A 22,304-nucleotide genomic window follows, 5' to 3' on the forward strand; every position below is an offset into this window, starting at 1 on the left:
ATGTAAATGCAACACAGAACAGCGGAAGCACCGGCCAGAATGTGATAAGAGCGGAAAGAAGTCTGTTATTTTAGTGTAGAGTGACCCAGTCTCACAACTTTGCATGGATTCTGACCAATGTGTAGACTTTACCCTATCCTCAAATAATGTGCAATATGACAGTTTATGTAATGTAATTATGCAACACATCATTAATATAATAGATACCGAGGCTATAGGTGTGAGCCGAGATTTCCTTGGATTATGATGGCTTATGGTATTTATGATATTGTGTATATTACTGCGGAGGTTTTTATAGTAAAAGTAAGAAAAGAAGGTTTTTTTTCCTGATTTTTTTGTTTAAAAAATGAAATGCAGTCTTAATCCACAGTGCTGTGTTGCATTTGTATATGTCCTTCACATTTTGAGTGTGAAATACTTCGTATTCATTCAGCAGCGACTGTGAACGACAATATTGGCGATTAATTTACAACATGCAACAGCTAAACCTGAAGTCTCCTACAGTGTTTTTCTCTTACTACAGTGATCGCCTTTTACGTGCTGTTCTTAACATCATATATTGTTCATAAAGAAAAACCTATATGACTGTATTTACAGTCTGCACGACAGTCCGTATATGACGGCACATTCAGCTGATCTTTGACTCTAACATGACTTGGGCTCGGCTGGGGCCAGCGGCGAGCCATGATTCAGTTGGATGTTGTGCAGGGGTGTGTTGTGGTTTGTTTCTGGGAAAAGGGGTTATCTGCAGCTGATAAGAGCCACGTTTAAAAGGCTGCGCAGGAAGAGGTCCACTTACTTCACTACCAGCTGGAGGGAGCCACAACACGCGAATCATGCTGCTGCTCCTCATCGTATCCACGGTCAATGTGCTGTTTGGTGTTGGAATGGTTTGCATGCCCCTGTCAGACAACGGGCCCCACATCGCCCACGGCTGGGCCCAGGTGGTGCGGCTCAGGCACCTTTACGCCACCAGGCCAGGAATGCACCTGCTGATCAGTGAGGGTGGACAGATCCGTGGTTCTGCCGTCCAGACTCTGCACAGTAAGTGGAACACTTTGAAGCGCAGAGTCAAAAGGCTGCAAACTGCAGTGTTTGTTACTAACTGCAGTGTGCTTCGCCGTGGGGAACATTTCCATTTTAGGCCTAATGGAGATTCGTCCAGTGGGTCCAGGCCGTGTTGCCATCAGAGGGGTGGCAACCGCAAGGTTTCTCTGCATAGAAGACGACGGCACACTGTACTCATCGGTGAGTATAATAATAATACTAACAAAAGGAGAAGAATACATGTTTTTATCTATATCACTTATCAAAACGAGAGATACAAAATTCTTTCCAAAATCACACAAAAAAGACTAAAATACAATGTAGAAGGACAAGAAATAACTTTAGCATATCTAATTAAGTGACACATGCAGTTCATTAAAAACACGACAAATGTCACACACTTGTGTTGTGTGCAGATTGAGTGATGCTGATATCAAACAGTAAAGCATACATGTGTAGTAAAAGTGACACATGCAATGTTTAAGCTCAGAGTGTAAATAGAACAAACAAAATAGAAAAATGACAACATAAACAAATGAAAAAACTAATTATTACTGAATATTATTACTAATATCTGTCAGTTATTACATGTTTTTACAGTTAAGAATACAATTTTTAAAAAATGTTATCAATTAATTCAGTCATTGTTTCAGTTCCAAATGATAAAAGTTGTGAGGGAGGGGGGTGTTTTCGTGGTAGCTAACATTTTTTCTAAATGTTACATCTCACGATGGAGTCATGCTTCTTCCTCCTCACCTTTCAGCGAGTCCTAGAGCCCAAACAGATTCAGAAAGCAGCTCCAAGCAAAAGTAAATGCTCGTTTTGGAAATGTCTGTGAAATCCCAGCACTGTATTACCAAGCAAACTACCCAACATGAAAGTAAGAATATGTGACCCCACACATAGACCAAGTTTATATTCATGCTGCTTGTGTACTTTCCTGTGAAACATAACATTTTCACTCTGTGCAGTCCTGTACGACTTTAAGTGCATGCCCTGATTGTAGAGCCACCTTCAGCAGCAATGTTCATCAGGAGGACTTTATTCCCTCACATTACTGTGGAGGAATTTTGGACCACAATGATGTGCAAGTCGCTTTGGTTCATTTGTTTATGCACAGCTCTCTTAAACCTACACCACAGCAGGTTGGTTGGGTGGAGTTCTGCACTTTGGCTGGGCCACTGCAACATCTTAATTCATTTTTTTCAGCCATTCTGTTGTAAATGTATTGCTATGATGGGGATCATTGTTCTGCTGAATGACCCATTTTCAGCCAATCGTTCGGCTCAGCTTACTTTGGTGTACAGAAGAATACACGGTTGACTCAGTGACTGTAAGGTGCCCAATGATCAGCGCTCCAGCACAGTGCTCACAGTTGCTTTGAGATATTTGTGTTCATATACTGTGCTCGGTTTTCTCCAAACTCGTGCTGTACATCATGGCCAGACATCTCTACATGGACTGTGTTCCAGATGTTTTGTGGTTTGTTTGTTGTTGCCGTCATGTTCTTTTCAGAGAGAAGAAGCAACTTGTTCAGTCTTTTTCTAAATTTGCTGTGATGAATTTTAACGTCTAACATACAAACTGAGGCCTATCGAGTTAGAGATGCAGGTCTCGGGTCTTTTGGCAGTTTATCTGAGCATTGCACAGTCTGACCTTGGGGCTAATTTACTGGATCATCCACACCTGGGAAGACTGAGACACGTTAACACAGACCTGCAAAGTGCCTAAAGTCCTGCGTTTGTGGAGCACCTGGCTGCTGCTTCTCCTCTTAATTCCTATGGAAGCAGTACAGGTGCATTTAAGCTTTCACAGGATTGCACAGCCATGTGAATATTCCTGATCCTTTCTGCCTGTGACGCAACTATGTTATATTTATGTACTGCAGCAGCTATAATAGTTACAATACCAACTGCAGTTGCATCTCATCCAGCAATTGCTAATACGCTTTACCTCACACAGACAATCACAGTGAAACCATGATGACCTCAGGTCGTCTAAAAAGGAGCCTTTCTCCGCAGTGTCGTGTTTTCTTCTCTTCATATGAGGAGACACACATGACAAGTAAAATAGAGGCGAAATAAGCTTCTTCTTCATCTTTGTGCTCTTTGTAAAATAGCAAAAACCTGTTGGAAAAAAGTTTTAACTGATTAATCTGATTGATTAATAATCAATCTTTCTCTATTTCATAATCTGCACAGTTCGACTGAAATGCGATTATTACTGGTTTAAACTTTATATTCTGATACAGCACTTTTACTTCAATAAATACTTTAGTTTCACTTGGTGTCAAGCTGACATTTGAACTCTAAGTGGGGAACTGTTATTCCATAAAGAAAGTAGAAGTACGTTTTAACTGCAAACTTCTTCAGCGGCTATTCTAGAAAGGTTTCTGTAGACACAAGTGACGCAAGGTCTGCCGTGCTTGTGATATGTTGTTAATCGTCTCCATATTCACTGCAAGCAGCAGAGTCATTCATTCAAATAGTCGACCAGTTCATCAACCTTTGTTCAGTGTGGTGCAGGGCAGGATGTGTTTGCAAAGTGGAAAAAGCTGAATGAAAAGACCCAGCAGCACCAACAACAACCTTGGCCTCTGGCTGGGTATCTTTGGTCAAAGCAAACAGCCATCGAAGAACTTGCAGTGCCATTTACGTATGTTTTGTGTGTGTGTGTGTGTTTTTGTTAATAGTCCCTGTTAACCCTTACCCCTCTTTGTACAACATGTATATAGGATCAGCAAACAAATGCATTTTGAGTGGAAACAAATGCCAAAAAGCCATATTGTTTTTACTTATTTCAAATAAAGGATACAATAAAGTATATTGTAGAATGTGGAGAGTGATGCATGTGAATGTAATGTGAACTTTTCCAGCATGCCTGCAGCAGAGAGGACTGCATCTTCAGAGAGCAGATCTTGCCAGATGGGTACAACATCTATATCTCTGACAGACATGGAGTCCTGCTCAGTCTGGGAAACCACCGGCAAAGACTGCAGGGCTTAGACCGAGGAGATCCAGCCCTGGCCCAGTTCCTCCCCAGGATCAGCACTCTGAATCAAATCCCTTCCCCTGGGGCAAAAATCGGTGACCACATGAAAGAAGCAAAAACAGAAGAACCTGTGGACACAATAGATTCATTTGGAAAGTTCTCTCAGATCATTGACAGCCCCAGCTTCCATAAGAGATGAGCCTGCAGCTCTAAGACACCTGCTAATGCATGTGCCAAGGCGTGTCTGTGCATTATTCTCCGAGTGTTGTAAAACCAGCGACTCGGTGCAGCATTCCTGTACCGGGGAAAGTACCTGCCCACACTGTTAAGTCCAAAAGACTCCAAGAGCAGATCCAACGGAGTGGAGGACAGGTGTAGTGTGCTCTCCAGGACACTGGTACGACAAGGTGAGGGTGCTCACTGACCACAGGCAAACAAAAAGCAACACAAACACATGCAGGAAAAGGAATTAGTCAGGCTGACTGAGAAGGAGCGCCGTAAATGCTGTAACACTAAAGAAAGAGTCCGACGTATTCCTGAAATATGAAGCAGGATTTAGGCGTAGTGAGGTAACCTCTGCTTTAGCCTTGGGTTTTACTGTCAACGAGGTGCTCTTTTCACATCGCCACAGTAAATTATGCTCTGGAGCAGATAGTGTTCAACATAAGCAATCAACAGATACAAAACCTTGGTGCAGGCAATGAGAGGGTTTCTGGTTTGTGAACACTTTTAAAGACTTTTCCTGAAAACCATCAATGGATTTTTTTTACCCTCTTATGTATACAGGATGTAGCAGTGATGCTGATAAGTTGACACACAACTGGATTTTTTTATTTAATTATTTAATTTCATCCTAATTTAATTTTTCCCAGCTTTTTACAGACCACTCAGAATGCTTAACGCTATATGGTAAATGGTCTGTATTTGTATAGCGCTTTTCTAGTCCCTAAGGTCCCCAAAGCGCTTCACACTACATTCAGTCATTCACACACAGGTGATGGCAGCTACATTGTAGCCACAGCTGCCCTGGGGCGCACTGACAGAGGCTGCCGGCGCCACCGGGCCCTCTGACCACCACCAGTAGGCAAACATGGGGTTAGTATCTTTGGCGTGCAGCCAGGAGGCAGCCTGGGATCGAACCACCGACCTTCTGATTAGTGGCTGACCTGCTCTGCCACCTGAGCTACAGCCACCCTATAAACTAAACACTTCTTAATACAACCTTTTTAATATTGCTTAGCCTGATGTTAGTAGTGGGGTAAGTTCAGTCACAGATACAGACTGAACTTACCCCATACAGATGTACAGATGGGGATAATATGGATATGTTGAACTGGCCTCTGTAGGAAAGAAGGCAAGTGGTGACTGAGGGTAGACTATCTGTCTGAACTGAAGATGATGTGTGGAATAAGATCAGCACAAAGGAGGAGGCAGTACCTGTTTGGACATCATGTTTCCACACTGAGCTCTGTCCGGTAATGTCTGAAGAACTTCACGACTACAGTATAAAGTGTAGTTTGTACTGTAAAACTACAGCAAGTGCTTTAGTTGTTAAATATCAGTGTCATTCCTGTTTAATCGTTGTACCTTCATATTTACTTAATATTCCTGTTACATGTAAGGATGTAGGAGTGGCTCATCCAGCGGTTTGCACCTTAAGCTCGACACTGTACACCAGTTTGTCACAGACACTTTCATCAGTGTGACAGTATGTGTGTGCGATAGATTGCTGTATAAAGCCCAGCACAGCTCCAGCACTCTAAGCCTGCCTTGCCTGGATTACAGGTGCTGATGGCCAAATGAAGCTTTGAAGCTTGTGTTGAAATACGGTTCATTACTCGAAGCATTTCAACACAGTCCTCTCTGCTGACATCTGGTGGCCAAAATATGAAGAGCAGCTTGAAGCTACAAAATAAAACGAGCTGCTTCATTATGACTCTGCAGAGTGGAGTTCTGTCTGATATTGGGCCGCCGTTGTGTTGCTTTGAACATGTATTATTTGGGGTAAAAAAAATTGTTATGTTTATTTGTTTAATAAATAGTTTTCACTCACGTTTGCAGTTTGGTCTTTTTACACAATATTCGAAGGGAAAAAGAAAAAGGCACAAAATGTTCTGATAAATTTGTGGGTCTTTTCTTATTTGTTTGTTTGTTTTGTACTGCCTGAACACTGACGTGGCCCTCCAATGAGATGACATCCCAGCAGTGGCCCACAGCTCATTTCAGTTTGAAACCCCCGACAGTTCAGATTAGCAGTAAAATGTTTACTACATTGATTTTCTTTCTTTTGTAAAACTAAATAATTCAAAGATAATGAACGGTGTAAATAAAAGCTTGATGAGGTAAGCCATCTACCACTGCTACAGTTTGTTTGCTTTACAATGAACTCCCAGATGTCCCAGACACTTCGGATTTCCTAATTAAAAGTGGCACTGTACAACTATTTCCAACAAAACCTTTCTCCATCTACTTCAGTTAGTGTTTTGCTGCCCCTTTCCCCCCGTTTCAAATTAAAAAACCAGCTGCAGAGGTTTGTTATTTCAGTATTTTGTGAAACCTTCAGAAAAACTGTTGTCATTGCTCCTTTCCATTCTTGTGAAGAAACTGGGCTCTTAGCACATCACAAGTTACCGACAATCCGTGTACATGCTGAAAACTGTTCGCCAAAGCGTTTCCAGATGCTAAATGTTCCCTTTCTGTGCACCGCTTCAGTCCTTGTATTGAACTTTTAAAGATCTTACCCCATATTCACAAAGTTTCATGGTACAATGACTTATTCCTAGTGACAAAATTCTGAGACAATTCTTATATTATGTTTTTCCCCTCAAACGTTGCCAAAGGCTTAAAAAGAAAATGTTTGAAATGGAGACAACGTGTAGTGTAATTGGAGCAGTTAATTCATTTTTATTTTGAGCTTAGAAGAAGCATGTTTTGTCACAGAACACAGGTCCACACCAGGTCGTCTTAGGAATTTTGAGTCATTTTCTCCAGAAAGAGACAACGGCTCAGACGATTCATAGAAATGCTGCCAGACATGGCTTACAACTAATTTGCATCTGCAGTCTCTCGGGAGGCTAAATTATCTTGCTGGAGGTCATCACGTACAGTCTATTTTTTTTGGGCAATATCCCACAGATGTTGGAAAATGTAGCTTTTCTTCTCATCTGGAGTGGATAATAATAACCTGCAGCTATTCCAGCAGCATGTGTGTTTAGCAGAAGAGTTTGGGTGCTGAACTGGGCTGCCTGCAGTCGACTCGACCTTTCCCCAGCTGAGAACATCTGGAGAACATCCTCAGTTCCCAGACCTTACCTGCCGATATTAAAGAATAGGATGCTACACAGTGGGAAACTTATCCATGGCCCAAATCTTTTGAGAGATGTTGCTGCCATCGAATTCAAAATGAGCTCATATTTTTCTTGAAATAGTTCCCAGTTTAAACGTTTTCTATGTTCGTTTGTGAATTAAATATGGGTTTATGAGATTTGCAGACCCCAAACTTAAGATAACCTCTTCCTATTTACTTTCAAATAGAGCTGCCAATTGTTAAGTGGGTCGAATGAACAAGACATGACAGAACACACACAGACTGAGTTATTACTAATTGTTCATTTTGGATTTAATGCTGGAAATGCATTTCAAAAGATGTTGTCTTTATTTATTATTTTTTTCAAAAACAACAGTCTGAGAAAAACTTCAGGAACTCGAGAAGATGAGTCCTTGAGTCTCCCTGATACAGAATCGACCCGGATACTTTGTCTTTTGTGATGCTCATTTTGAACTTGACCATGTCTACGTGGAGCTGCTACCACATGATTAGCTGTGTTAGTGGCTGGTGCCTGTAGATCTTTGATCATTAATGGTGCTGTACAGGTGTGTAAAATACTCATGACAGAGATGATATAAAGCTACACGGTCTCGCCTCCTCTTTGTGCCCTGGAGGATGGAACGTCTGTGTTTCACTTTTTCTTTGGTCCAACTAGAGATGATGGTTTTTCATTATTAGTGAATTCAGGAGCAGCAGCATTTCTGCGTTTCCCCCAACATGTTTGTAAACAACATTTCAGGTCTTTTGTTGCCCTTCTTTTTTATTTAAATTTGCATAGAAAACAAACAAACACTAAATATTTATGATTTCTTTTTACAGTTTTAATTAAATAGGGTTTACATTTATTCCAAACCATTGCACTTTGTTAAAACATTGTTTTCTTGATAAAAGCTTATTTAACCAACACATTTCCCCTTTGTAATTTCAAATTATTTGTTGAAACAGTTCAGTGAAGAAGTCTTTCAGAAAAACTCACTTTGAGGATTCTTGTCCAGTTTTTAAAATCCATAAAAGGAACATTTGCATTTTTTTACAGTGTGATTTGACGTCCTTTGATACTAGAAACCTAAACAAGTATATAAAAAGACTTTAAAGAGACAAGACTGTCTGAGACAGAATACAACATAATTCAAATTTCAGACACCAGCTACGGTGAAACTATGGCACATTCAGTTGGCTTAATTAAGATAATTATGTTGTTGTAAACTCCCTCAGGTGTGGTTCAGGTAAGATCGGGTGCAACAGCAGCATCGGCTGACAGCTGAGAGCCTCCAGTGTTAGATACAGCAGCTCAGAAATCCACGGCAGCCACTGATCACCTGCTAGTGAAGAAAGGCTGAGATGCTCACTGGACATCTGGCAGCAAAAGCGCTTTTGTTCTTTGAAACCTGAGAAAAGAGAAGATCCGTCCCTGTAAGCACAGTACTTTACCTCCTCTTGTTAATGAGATGGAGGCTGAGGAGTGACTGATTTCCTAACAAGCCGTCTGTATCCAGATGAAGGCACTGCAGTCTTGGTTGTGAGGTCCGATGTTTTTATCGTACTTTCCGGTAGTAAACAAAGGCTACCACCAATACTACTGATGCTACCATGGCTGCTGTCCTCCATCGAGAGAAACCACGGATCACCCCCTCCTGCAAGATCAACAGATCAATATTAGGAGCTGTGGATGTACCTGAGGCGTCCAAACAGAAGACCGCAATGAGCTTTATGAACGTTTACTCACTTACCCAGCCCCCTTGTGCCACAAGCCAGCTGTAGACCTGCTCCCTGATGACCTGGAGGACCCAGCTGATGATCATTTGGATGTTCTCTAAGTGATTGGCGGTAATAGCCTTTAAAGGAGAAACAGATATGGAACAAAGCCATTAACATAAGTCGTAGGAACCCTGCTGTCAAATGTGCATGAGACCCTCCTGCAGGCATTGTTAGCCCTGTATGCACACTTACTACAAGTCTGTATTTCTTTAATTAATGTGAGGAATTTTGACAGAATGCTGAACGTACTGGAACCTCAGTGAGGAAACATTACTTACAGTGCAGAGATTCCACCAGAAGAGCTGTTAAGCCCAGTGGCTGCAACACGTTTGTGCCACAGCAATTGCGGCCCTTTTGTGGGTCCTTTTTCTCACACCCATTATGTTTGTACGTTTGGTGGGTGTGAGAAAAAGCCACGCTGGGGAATTCCTTTCCTATATCCAGCATGAGGAGAAAGATTCTGACAGGCAGGGATCACAGAATACCAGCTGTGGCAGATGGTGTACCTTGTGTATAAGTTTACAGGCCAGATGGAAGAGAGCCACTACTCGACCCCAGTTGATGCCATCAGCAAAGATGTTTCTTGCAACTGCCATGAAGACATCTTGAACGCAGTTCCCCTGAACCTGGTTTATCAGTCTGATGGGAGGAAATGGACACATTCAAATATGAGAATGATTTGGCTGAACTGATTTACTGACCCAAATTCTTCTTGCTAGTACTGTTCATAGTTCAGATCTGCTCGCTCAGCAGTTTAATCATATACCGACTTGTCATGCAAGTGCAACACAAATAATCTGAGTTTCCACAAAAGCGCTACCCCTCAGCCTCCTGGTATCATTTTGAAAACCTCAGGTGACCTCTTTGTCTTTAATGTGTCCACAAGATTTTCAGAAGACATGACCTCTGACCCCGAGGTTGAGGTCACTGAGATCCGAACTCGACAGAGGTTTTTAGTAGCTGCACCCATTAGATTAATGGCAAAATTCTTAAGTTATCGCATTCACAAACTTGAGCACCCATGCTGTCCGTTCACCCAGCACGGTGACCACAATGCCACATCGGCCTTTTACAGCTGAGGAGTTAAAGCAGGGGTGGGGAACTCCAGGCCTCGAGGGCCGGTGTCCTGCAGGTTTTAGGTCTAACCCTGGGTCAGCACACCTGAATCACATGATTAGTTCATTACCAGGCCTCTGGAGAACTTCAAGACATTTAAATCAGCTGTGATGGATTAAGGACACATCTAAAACCTGCAGGACACCAGCCCTCGAGGCCTGGAGTTCCCCACCCCTGGGTTAAAGAAAGTGACTCAATATTTTAATTCACTGCTAGAGAGCAGCAGTAGGTGGAGCCAATTCTCCAGTCAGTACCACTGTGCTACGAGATAGCATCATGGAAAGAGCCATGGTCAAGCTCAAGAAATGACACGTTCCAGTTTGTGTTTTTCCCAGATTTTCATCGTTACACTGGAAGTATAGAGTGAACTTTAACTGACATGAGTTAGGACATCGCACCGGGATATTAGGAGATGGGTGATGAAATCCTGCATTTTAATGTCACCAGTCACATTCAAAAGTTTGCCTTATATTTACATAATATGTAAACAATTGCTTTAAACACATTGAACTTTGAAAAGATGAAAAGAAAGTGAGGTTTTGCATTGTAAATCTGCCAATAGTTGTGTCAGCATGATGTGGAAAGAGCATATTGGTAATTGGTATTCAAAGAATCTGCTGAAACAGCTGATGCAGTCACCTCTGAAGCTCAGCATTGCGGTTTAAACTGTCGGCTATCTTGCGCAGCTGTTCTACCACTTCTTTGACTTGTGGATCCTGTTGTTCATCTGGCCTTCCTCCCAAATCCTCAGAAGTCACGTGTCGACTGGGCTCCTCTGTGTTTATATGTGCAATCACATACCTGTAGCAGACAAAAAAAAACACCCACAATTTTATTATACAAAGATTCTCCTCAGTAAACTTCAAACAACACCAAATCACAGCAGCGGTCACCTCAAGGCGCTTTATATTGTAGGACCCTGCAATAATACAGAAAAAACAGAAAACCCCAACAATCAGAAGATCCACTATGAGCAAGCAAAAAAAAAAAAAAAAAATCCCTTTTAACATGGAGAACCCTCCAGCAGAACCAGGCTCAGGGAGGGGCAGCTATCTATTAGGGGGACTGCATCACAGGAAGTAGAGCAGGTCATTTACCAGAGGTGTGACCAAGTCATTGTTTTGCAAGTCTCAAGTAAGTCTCAAGTCTTTATCCTCAAGTCACAAGTCAAGTCTCAAGTAATGGTAGTCAGAGTCGAGTCTCAAGTAAATGGTAAATGGCCTGTATTTATATAGCGCTTTACTAGTCCCTAAGGACCCCAAAGCGCTTTACATATCCAGTCATCCACCCATTCACTCACACATTCACACACTGGTGATGGCAGCTACATTGTAGCCACAGCCACCCTGGGGCGCACTGACAGAGGCGAGGCTGCCGGACACTGGCGCCACCGGGCCCTCTGACCACCACCAGTAGGCAATGGGTGAAGTGTCTTGCCCAAGGACACAACGACCGAGACTGTCCGAGCCGGGGCTCGAACCGGCAACCTTCCGATTACGAGGCGAACTCCCAACTCTTGAGCCACGATCGCCCCATGTCACTGGTGTAAAAGTCCGAGTCAAGTCACAAGTCTGAAACTTTGAATTTCAAGTCCTTTTGAGTCTTTAAACAAAAAAAAAGAAAAAAGCATGTTGCAGTTATGCTAAATGTAAATATTAGACCATGTGATTTTTAATTCTGTGTTTTTCTCAACACATGTCGAAATAGTGAACTTAGAAAATATACACAAATTGTGAAATTGCACCTCTTTAAAATGCAGCTCAATTAAACCTAGCTCCAAGAATAATTTTCACCGACAGTTCTGAGATAAGCTGCATGTTATTCTTGGATGCCCTTGTAGGGCCGGCTTTAAAATCACATGACAAAAATATCATACACATTAAAGTTAGTTGACATCACAAAGTTAGATGAAGTCAAGGGGCCCGTTCTTCGTACCTCGCTAAGTAGGTTAGCCGGATTAGATTGTTGACGATTTCGCGTGATCCTGGATCGTTCGGTTCCCCGAAGCTCATCCGGGACTTGCTGTCATAGCAACAGAGCCGTAAGCGTAAACCTGCTCCCGAGCAGGTTTACTTTATGTAAACAGGATTAGATCGCGGCCACGCAGGTATGTCCGCTTCATTTATACGAAAGCAACAGCGACATTTTTCCACTGTTTCACCATAAATAAATATTATCAATGTAACTAAAGATAATGCAGCACTTGATCCTTTTATTGATGTCACACAGATACATACAGGTCATTTCCTAAAAAAGGGAAATGTACTATTAACATTCTATTACATGTATGTGATTATTACAGATGTAATTCATATTTCAGAGTAGTAATTGTAAATTACTTCGTGTAATCAAGATGAGAGACCACGGCTATAAAAGCGAAGGTGGATTTGGGAAGCCTGTCGCAGCCATGTCCTGTCCGTATACGCGAGCCACCCATTGCGGAAGGTGCAAGATTGATAAGGAGAGTCCTCAGAATTCAGCGTATATTGCGGGACAGACAGGATCCTTTAGCTCAGCGCGACAGTGTGCTCATAGAGAGATATCGATATTCCCGTGAGGGTATTATTTACTTAACCAACTTGTTGACGAGGGGGTGCAGGACCACCACCTGTCTTTTTTTCCTCTGCCCTTTTCTTGGTTGCTGTTATGAACAAACTAACAGAGTATTACAGGCCAGTATTACCTTGCCAAGAGACGCAAAGCAATCTAAGAGATAAATATTACCATTCTGTAGAATACTCCTGTATTCCACTTTTACTTGTTCCCATGTTCTTGTGGGTCCTGTTGTGGCTCTAATGTGAAAGGGGATATAATATAACATATTATAATATAATATAATGCCATATGATATTGGACAATATAGTGTCATATGATAGATCTACCCTACCGCCTACTGGTGTTGGCCAGAGGGGCCGATGGCGCGATATGGCAGCCTGGCTACAACCGTAGCTGCCTCCACCAGTGTGTGAATGTGGGAGTGAATGAATAGTGGTATCGTAAAGCGCTTTGGGTGCCTTGGAAAGCGCTATATAAATCCAATCCATTATTATTATTATTATTAAATTACCTACGAGTTTGATTTGTCAGCAACTTTCTGCCAGCCCTCTCTCCTTGCTTTTGCAGCCTTTGCAGTGTTCTCTTGCGTTTTAATTAAACTCTGAAACTCCTGAAATCCCTCACTCAAGAGTTCTTGCTCTGCTGCCGGAAAATACCGAGCACGCCCCTTGGACATTTTCGCCGACCAATCAGCGGGTTGCCGATCAATGTTTCTACTATCGATGCGTAGCCCCTTTTACGACACCCAGTGATGTCACATTCCTGCGTCCAGCTGTAGTAATCGTCAACAGCAGGTGTGTTCGGGGAACCGGATTAGCGAGCTCACGGTTAGCGCGATGATTTGATCTTGGATGTGTCATTTGATCTTGGATGTAGTAAGCGACGTACGAAGAACGGGCCCAAGATCTCATCGTAGCAAGAGAGAACCTACCGTTCTTTATGCAACTTCAACTGTCGGACAAAGTTGGAAGTTGTTCCATCTCTGTCTGTGATTCTCTTCTTGCATGTTTTGCATATTGCATTTCGTTTTTTTGTTGACTACTTCATAGTTTATGTACCTGAAAAAAAAATAACTCCTTACAGCATTTTTTTTTTCTTTTCTTTTTAAAAAAAAATCTGGTTAATTTGATTGGCTGTGCTACAGCTCACGCACACATACGTACGGAGTGTGGTTTGAATAAATGAATTGAATTAACGGTGCACACTTTCTATATAATATGCGTGTTAAATTTTATATTTGGGGTTAGGGCTGCTCGATTATGGCAAAAATGATAATCACGATTATTTTCACTGAAGTTGAGATCTCGATTATTTGACGATATTTATTTAACAATAACAATGTGTTGAATAATGACTTTAAAGTTTGTCAAAAAATAATATAAAATAGTGTGTAAATACTGATAACAGTGCAAATGTTTGCAATATAAAAAATAAATGAAAAATGTAAACATCTGTGTTTAGTGAACTTCGCAGTGTTGCTCTGTGGTGCAGCTACACTGTAGCAAAGTTTACCCACTGTGTCTACTTGATCCACGTCTGACTGAACCCATAATGTTTCCACACCACTGAAGGTTTTTTACCTCTCTTTTCAACCAACAGCAGTCACTCTCCTCTCCATATAACTTCTGCTGAGCTTTCCGAGCTTCCCTCGGGTCCTCTAATCAGCGGTCCCCAACCCCCGGGCCTCGGACCGGTATCGGTCCATGAGTCGTTTGGTACCGGGCCGCGAGCGTTGAGGCTCAGGTGTGAAATGTATGGTTTTCAGGGTTTTTATCGGTTTTCAGCGTTATTTTGTTATCGTTTACTCGGTTTTCCTGGGTCTTTTCACGTGTGTCATGAATAAATTTTCTTTTTTTCGGTACCGGTACTAGTTTTATTTTGTTGTATTTATCCGCGACACCTTAAAGGCCGGTCCGTGAAAATATTGTCGGGCATAAACCGTCCGTGGCGCAAAAAAGGTTGGAGACCGCTGTCTTAATTGTTGTGACGTATGTTCGAAATGCAGAGAGGTGCGCTCGATTTGCCACACGGAGTAGCGCGAGAGTAAAGCACGAGGGAGGGGCTAATAATCAGCTCTGTCATTTTTAATGATCGTTGAAAGCCCAGATCGTAATCGTGATTAAAATTCGATTAATTGAGCAGCCCTATTTGTGGTGAAATATCAAGTCTTTTGGGAGTTTGCATGTTCTCCCCGTGTTTGCGTGGGTTCTCTCCGGGTACTCCGGCTTCCTCCCACTGTCCAAAGACATGCAGCTTGTGGGGATAGGTTAATTGGTTAATCCAAATTGCCCATAGGTGTGAATGTGTGAGTGAATGTGAGCGCGAATGGTTGTCTGTCCCTGTGTGTTGGCCCTGCGACAGACTGGCGACCTGTCCAGGGTGTACCCCGCCTCTCGCCCTATGACAGCTGGGATAGGCTCCAGCGCCCCCCGCGACCCTGAAAAGGATAAGCGGACACGAATGGATGGATGGATGGATATCAAGTCTTTTCAAGTAAACCGGTTCAAGTCCAATTCAAGTCCCAGGTCATTGGTGTAAAAGTCCAAGTCAAGTCACAAGTCTTAGAACATTTTTTCAAGTCAAGTCTAAAGTCATAAAATTAATGACTCGAGTCCAAATCATGTGACCTCAGTCATTTACTAATCAGATGGTTGGTGGTTCAATCCTTGGCTGTTCCACTCTGCGTACAAATATCCTTGGGCAAGACACCTAACCCCAAGTTGTTGTTAGAAAGCACGTCAGCATTATAAAAAGTGCTTGTATGAATCACTGAGTGCTCAGGTGGAAAAGAAAAGCCAATTCGTTTGTCATCTAGCATCTGCTGTGACCAGCTGGACATGCAGATTTATATAGAGAAAGTACCATGATCATTTTTTTTTTTAAGTTTTGTCTGCAAAATAAACTACAAGCTCGATGTAAAACCTACCTATGATCAGTGTTGTGATTTTAGTTCAGACCAAACAACTCTGCTACATTGTCAGCCCAGTACCCAGTACTCTGCAGTCTATTTACACGTACAGTGCACATCCTGAAAAGGTAATGCTGATTTGAGCAGGCAAAGACGCACGGACTTCAAAGGAGTATAACAGGAATGACTGCTCGCCCACTGGGTCCCTAGCTGTCTTGCAACCTAATAGACTCCAGTTTGTGCATGTAAATGGAGAGTCCTCTTCACACACTGAGGTTAATTATGGAGTTCCACAGGGTTCAGTGCTAGGACCAATTCTGTTTACATTATACATGCTTCCCTTAGGCAGCATCATTAGAAGACATAGCATACATTTACACTGCTATGCAGATGACACCCAGCTCTATCTGTCCATGAAGCCAGATAACACACACCAATGAGTTAAACTGCAGGAATGTCTTAAAGACATAAAGACCTGGATGACCTGTAATTTCCTGATTCTAAATTCAGATAAAACTGAAGCTATTGTACTCGACCCTAAAAATCATAGAAATATGGTATCTAACCAAATGCTTATTCTGGGCTCCAATAACACTGTAAGGAATCTTGGAGTTGTTTTTGACCAGCACATGTCCTTCAATGCACATATTTTAAGAAGTACGAAGAACTGCTTTCTTCTATTCATGCAAAATTTGTTTTACATGGGTTCTCTCCAGGTACTCCGGCTTCCTCCCACAGTCCAAAGACATGCAGTTAATGGGATTGGGTTAATTCAGGGGTAGGGAACTCCAGGCCTCGAAAGCCGGTGTCCTGCAGGTTTTAGGTGGGTCCTTGATCCAACACAGCTGATTTAAATGGATAAATGACCTCCTCAAACTATCTTAAAGTTCTCCAGAGGTCTGGTAATGAACTAATCATTTTATTCAGGTGTACCCCTGGGTTAATTGGCAATTCTAAATTGCCCATAGATGTAAATGTGAGTGTAAATGGTTGTCTCTCTCTATGCATTGGTGTTAGACAGACTGGCAACCTGTCCAGTGTGTACCCTGCCTCTCATCTTATGGTAGCTGGGATAGGCTCCAGTAGGGCTCGGCCATATCACATCGTTCACGGCAATACCGGTATAATGTTGGGCAACGATAAGAAAATCAAATATTGCGATAGAATATGGGTAAAACGCGCATGTGCAGTGCCTTTGTTTTCATATGCACATGGCGGAAAAAGCACGGCGGCGACGCAGAACGAGAAGAGCGAAAGCGGATCGTTGAATGAAACAGATGAACCAGAACTGGTTTGTAAAAATGCTGCAACTTCACTGGTGTGGAACTGGTTTAGCTTTCGTCCGTCAGATACACAACAAAGCACTATTTTTGGTAGCGCATGCTAGCGGGCCGTCGTTATTACCGTGTTGTTTGGAAAATACGGCGCACTTAAAATCAATCCTTTGATTTTTCTGAAAGTCGACAGAGCCCCTTATAACCCCGTGTGCCTTATGTATGAACTCTGGTTGTGTTTACTGACCTCGAAACGATTTTATGTGCACGGCGCTCGAAAATCTGTCAAATGTTTTACTACGACTCTGCTAAGCTACGAAGCCGCACCGCTTGATGGATTGTTGGAGCATTACGGCTATCGTAGGCGGAGCCTTGCGGAGTGATACGTACTGTGCTTCAACATAATGTTACCGTATTGTGTGTATAACCTCTTTTTAAGTTTTGTGGATGTTATACTTGGTTATGCTGAGGATATGTCGGCCAGTTTCCACTGGAAATACCTTTTGGTAGGGCTGCTCGATTATGGCAAAAATGATAATCACGATTATTTTCACTGAAATTGAGATCACGATTATTTGACGATATTTATTTAACCCTTTAAGACCTACTATAGAACCAAGTCCACCAGAGCTTATTTTTTTTTTTTTACATGCTGTAGTGCCATTTGTGGGAGCATTTCAAGTTGCTATACATCAATACAACTGTTATAGCCCATATTTTAATAATATGTATGCATTAAGTCCATAGTAATTACATAAAATTCAAAAAAGTGCAATAAACTACAAAAAAATTTGAAAATCGCTTTTGTTTTGTTTACATATATTTCTACTTGGAGAAATTTAAGAGGTTTATCCCTCAAAACTTTAAATACAATAAAGTTGCAAAAAATAGTTTCCCACCACAGGAAATTTATTTTGAGTGTCTTCATAGTTTTATTTTGGAGATACAGCAATTTTTATATACTGCAGGAAAAACAAAAAACAATCCTATGATGCAAATTTGCAAAGAAAACAGCAGGTGCCTCATTTCACTGTGGGAAGTGTTACGAACAGCTGATAGGATCGGCGAAGCGTGTTTCTGGAATATTATGTTTTTGTTCCTGCAAGCGCTTTTTATGCAATTTTTGCAAAGCTATATGTGGAACGAAACCGTGACCGAGGACAAGCTGATGGCATCAGATGTAAGTACAACTCCTCCGGTTTCATATGCAAAACAAATTATTGCGCTAGCTTACACGGTTCAGATTCTACAGGGATTTAAAAATAGTTATGCAAAACGGAGCGTGCTGCTCTGACCGGCTTTAAAGGGTTAACAATGACTTTAAAAAAATAATATAAAATAGTGTGCAACACCACTGAAGTTTTTTTTTTTTTTAACTCTTTTCAACCAACGGCAGTCACTCTCCAAATAACTTCTGCTTAGCTTTCCGAGCTTCCCTCGGGTCCTCTTAATCAGCGGTCTCCACCCTTTTTTGCGCCACGGACGGTTTATGCCCGACAATATTTTCACGGACCGGCCTTCAAGGTGTCGCGGATAAATGAGGGAGGGGCTAATAATCGGCTCGGTCATTTTTAATGATCGTTGAAAGCCCAGATCGTAATCGTGATTAAAATTCGATTAATTGAGCAGCCCTACCTTTTGGTTAAACTGTCAGCGAGGAATTTGCATTTGCACTGTTACATGTTTATATAAACTTTAATGCACATAAAAAACAGCTGCTTGTTTAAGTGAAAATACATTGATTTTTTTTTTTTGCACTAATAAAGTTGTGGAGTTGTAAAGTATTTTGTCTAGTGTCAATTATATCGTCAGTTATATCATTATCACAAATTTTCAAATGTATATCATGATAAATATTTTTGGTCATATCGCCCTGCTCTAGGCTCCAGCCCCCTGCAACCCTGACAACAATAGGCAATCTCTGGCACTCTTCCACAGTGCCTGACCTGTCTTCCTCTCCCATCACCCCCAACTGTTTGCCGGAGAAGGCTGCCCCTCCCTGAGCCTTAATCTGCCAGAGGTTTCTTCGTGGTTAAAAAGGCCGTTTTACCTTCCCACTGTCACCAAACCACTAGTTCACAGGTGGTTATCTCTGTGTTATTGTAGAGTCTTTACCTTACAATATAAAGCACCTTGAGGCAACTGTTGTTGTGATTTGGCGCTGTATAAAGACATTGAATTAAATTGAATTGCAAGAGAGTTAATAGATGGAGACTTAAGACTACATCTTTCACCATCTACAGCTCTGTGATTGCAGCCATTCCCCTTCTGCCTGTGAATAGTACTCATGGATACTGATCAATGGAGATGTCAGTTTGCTTAATAGCTATCCTGAAACTGAGCTCATGGCCCACTGTTAGTCAGTCGTGCTAGTTTCAGCCATTGTTCAAATGCACTGTTTATCACGTTGGGCAAACCTGCAGTCAGCTGAGAGTGAACATTTCACTTGGAAGAGTGATGAAATGCTTCTCGCACTGAAAACACTACATCCAGATGAACAGAATCAACTTTCTGTATCCATCCTCAGTTTAAAATGTAAGATTTTTATGGTCAAACACATGGGTATGACCGTACCCAACAGCAATGCTGAGACTCACCCTCTAAAGACAACCGCACCTTCTTCGAGGATGGAATCATCAACGACATCTGGAAGAGCAAGCAGATAATTAATAGACTATTTACTCATATTTTTATTCAAGGTGGGGGGAAGGGGCATAAAACAAAACCTTTACAATCAGTAGCAAAGCAATGCCAACAGTACAAAACACAATGAAGTTTTTAAAAACTGCCAACCAACTTATGTCATCATTACTTGACAAAGACTGAATCAAAGAACATGGTGGTTTGTTTCTTAAGAGGTACTTTGAGCTTGCTTTCACTTTCGCCAAGATCCCTGTTTCCAGCTGTAATGTGTCCTGTGGAACAGCTGTTTGCGACAAAGCAGTGAAGAATCGCAGAATTCTGGTTAAAGCAGATATAAAGAAAACATTATTCACGTTCACTCCACCAGCCCACAGTCTCTAATAGTCGCATTATCAGTTAACTACATTAAAGTTGGGCTGTTAAACTTTGTCTTCGTGTGACGTCACGACGACGTCATGAGTGGCCATAATTATCAGAGGTGTAGCATAGTCCACACAGGCTTCCTGGTGAAAACTAGCAGGCCGACACCGGCCTGTTGAGGCTGTAAAGCACACACTGTGTCGGGGCAAGTCCCGCATGGAGTCGGTACAGCCGCTGTTCTCCGGGCTGAGCTGAACCAGACTCGGGTTTAGTGACAGCAACCAAGGTGATCTCCAACACACCAGCCCCTCTAACTACTAAAAGTAGTTCGAAGCAATTCTTTCATCCTAACTTTTTATTCCGGTTCGGACTCGTTATACTTTTGCCTCCGTTTAGCTTTTAACTTCAGCGGCTGAAACAAAAATGTCTCCACCTACCGTCTCCACCCGCGGCGCCCCTCGGCTCCTGCTCCGGATTCTGCCCCCCTCGGCCGTCAGCCATGGAGCCAAACCTCGTGTCCGCGCGGAGATGGACGAGATTTGAGATATTTGAATGTTCAACGCTAACTTGACCTCGTACAACCAAGAAAGTCACGGTTACCTAGTCTGTGGAAACCCGCCTTTCAACAGAAGCACACGGAAGTGATACGGAAGTATCGTAGCGACGGGACCAGCAGTCCGTAGACACGCCTCACAGAAATCCCACAGATGGAGATACTCGCCCAGAAACCTGCCCACAGAGGAGTATTTATCTGTTTTACTTTGTGTTCTTCCACAGTTCAGATACTCCGTACGAACCATCATTGTCAAAGCAGGAAACTTGCCCCAAGGCCCGCTTGAAGTGATGTTAGTGATGGCGTTTTGTTTTTTTTACTACCGCGGTCAAGTGAGCCGTCATTTGTGCGCCGCGATGAAGCCAGCCGCTTCTGATCCACCCTATAAATTATCTTGCGCTTCAACACCAGCCTTTATGTCAGCGCATGCTCTCGTTCGTTCCTGATCGCGCGCGCGCACAAATGCACGCTCACACTCACACGCCAGCGCACGCGTTGCACTGGGACAGCCTGGTTGCATCATATTCACAAATTCATTACAAATCACCCTTGATAGTTGACATTAAACTTTTAACAGATTTTTTCTCTTATCTGGGCCAAGCTTCGTCCCAAACTGCTTTCATGCTCCCAAGAAATCAAAGGACAAGTCTCCTCAAATTCAAAAGCTTCAGAGGAATGTGATGATGTCCTGTGAGAAATCTATTAAAAATCATCTGTGATAGCTGAATTCCTCACAGATTCCTTTTCTTGGACACCCACACTAGTTTCATCAGTTTTTCACGCACAGTTTCATCTCAATCCACTGCATAATTCTGGGGAAATTAAAGGTCTTTTATGGTCAAATTCAACATGCTCAATCGATTATATCACATAAAGAATAATAACAAAAAAATCCTCTGTGATTGTTGACATGAAAATGTCATTTGACTCCTCTTCGTTACCTTTTCTGCATGCGTGTCAACCTTCATCACAAAATGCTGCATGATTCCAGAGAAATTAAAGGACATTTCTACTCACATTCAACAAGGTTATTTTAATAAACAAAACCTTACAAAAAAAGTCATCTTGACATAGTTGATAGTTGACATGAAAGTCTCCACAAATGCATCATCTCTGCACTCACACAAAATATCTGCAAAGTTTTGGATCCAACTACTGCTATATTTCTCTTTTTTGCCTTTACTGGATAGTGAAGTCAAGACAGACAGGAAAGTGGTGTTGAGTACCCCAGTATAACATGGATTGGCTGTCTGTTTAAAGAGTCCAAATCTCTGATTGGTTTTAGCCGGCAAACAGTGCAGAGCTTAGATTAAGCCGACGTATGAGAGGACTCGCCCAGTTGTAACCCTTCCCTGCCTCAAAAGCTCTCTGGGGCTGCCCTCTCTGATGCAAACTGAAATGTAGGTAGTTTTGCAGCATCTTCCCTGTAGCTCAGTGCACTTGGTAACTGTAGATTATTTGGTTAAATGATCACTCTGCACCATTTGTCTCATATGAGCTACCGTACCTGTGTTGGCTAATCCAGTACGTGGGGGGTTACGTTTTTGGCATTGGCCATTATGTGTACATGTGCTTGGATGGATTAAAGTTCGCAGTGGAATAATATCTGGAGTTGTCACTGAATCATAGCACCTCATGAGACTGCTACAGTAACTAACTGGGCTAAATTTAGTGGCTTGGAAAACAGCCCTAAGGGTCTGTTAGTTTTAACAGGCCAGAGTAACCTGTAAGAGGTATTTGTACTGTAGAGAATTAATAGTGTTTCGAGTT

General features: G+C 42.2%; 2 protein-coding genes across 4 annotated transcripts; one reads left to right on the forward strand and one right to left on the reverse strand.

Moving 5' to 3' along the window:
* Positions 1-809: 809 nt before the first annotated feature.
* On the forward strand, positions 810-4,977 carry fgf19 (fibroblast growth factor 19). Its single transcript, XM_026184550.1, has 3 exons — positions 810-1,044; positions 1,145-1,248; positions 3,923-4,977. The coding sequence occupies exons 1-3, from the start codon at positions 837-839 to the stop codon at positions 4,235-4,237; spliced, it is 627 nt and encodes a 208-aa protein (XP_026040335.1). The 5' UTR covers positions 810-836; the 3' UTR covers positions 4,238-4,977.
* A 3,188-nt stretch (positions 4,978-8,165) lies between these two features.
* LOC113029596 (apoptosis regulator BAX) lies at positions 8,166-20,956 on the reverse strand. Of its 3 annotated transcripts, none has more exons than XR_003273472.1 (8): positions 20,582-20,956; positions 20,419-20,492; positions 19,576-19,624; positions 10,880-11,041; positions 9,631-9,763; positions 9,097-9,201; positions 8,798-9,000; positions 8,166-8,685 (listed from the first exon to the last, which is right to left on the reverse strand). XR_003273472.1 is itself a non-coding variant. In XM_026180598.1 (7 exons), the coding sequence occupies exons 1-7, from the start codon at positions 20,782-20,784 to the stop codon at positions 8,902-8,904; spliced, it is 825 nt and encodes a 274-aa protein (XP_026036383.1). In that variant the 5' UTR covers positions 20,785-20,956; the 3' UTR covers positions 8,166-8,901. The 3 variants fall into 3 exon arrangements, 1 of the variants encoding a protein (XP_026036383.1); XR_003273469.1 differs by having other exon boundaries at positions 8,166-8,688; XM_026180598.1 differs by having other exon boundaries at positions 8,166-9,000.
* Between the last annotated feature and the right edge of the window lie 1,348 nt (positions 20,957-22,304).

The sequence above is a fragment of the Astatotilapia calliptera genome, chromosome 1 (assembly GCF_900246225.1).
Source record: "Astatotilapia calliptera chromosome 1, fAstCal1.2, whole genome shotgun sequence".
NCBI lineage: Eukaryota > Metazoa > Chordata > Actinopteri > Cichliformes > Cichlidae > Astatotilapia > Astatotilapia calliptera.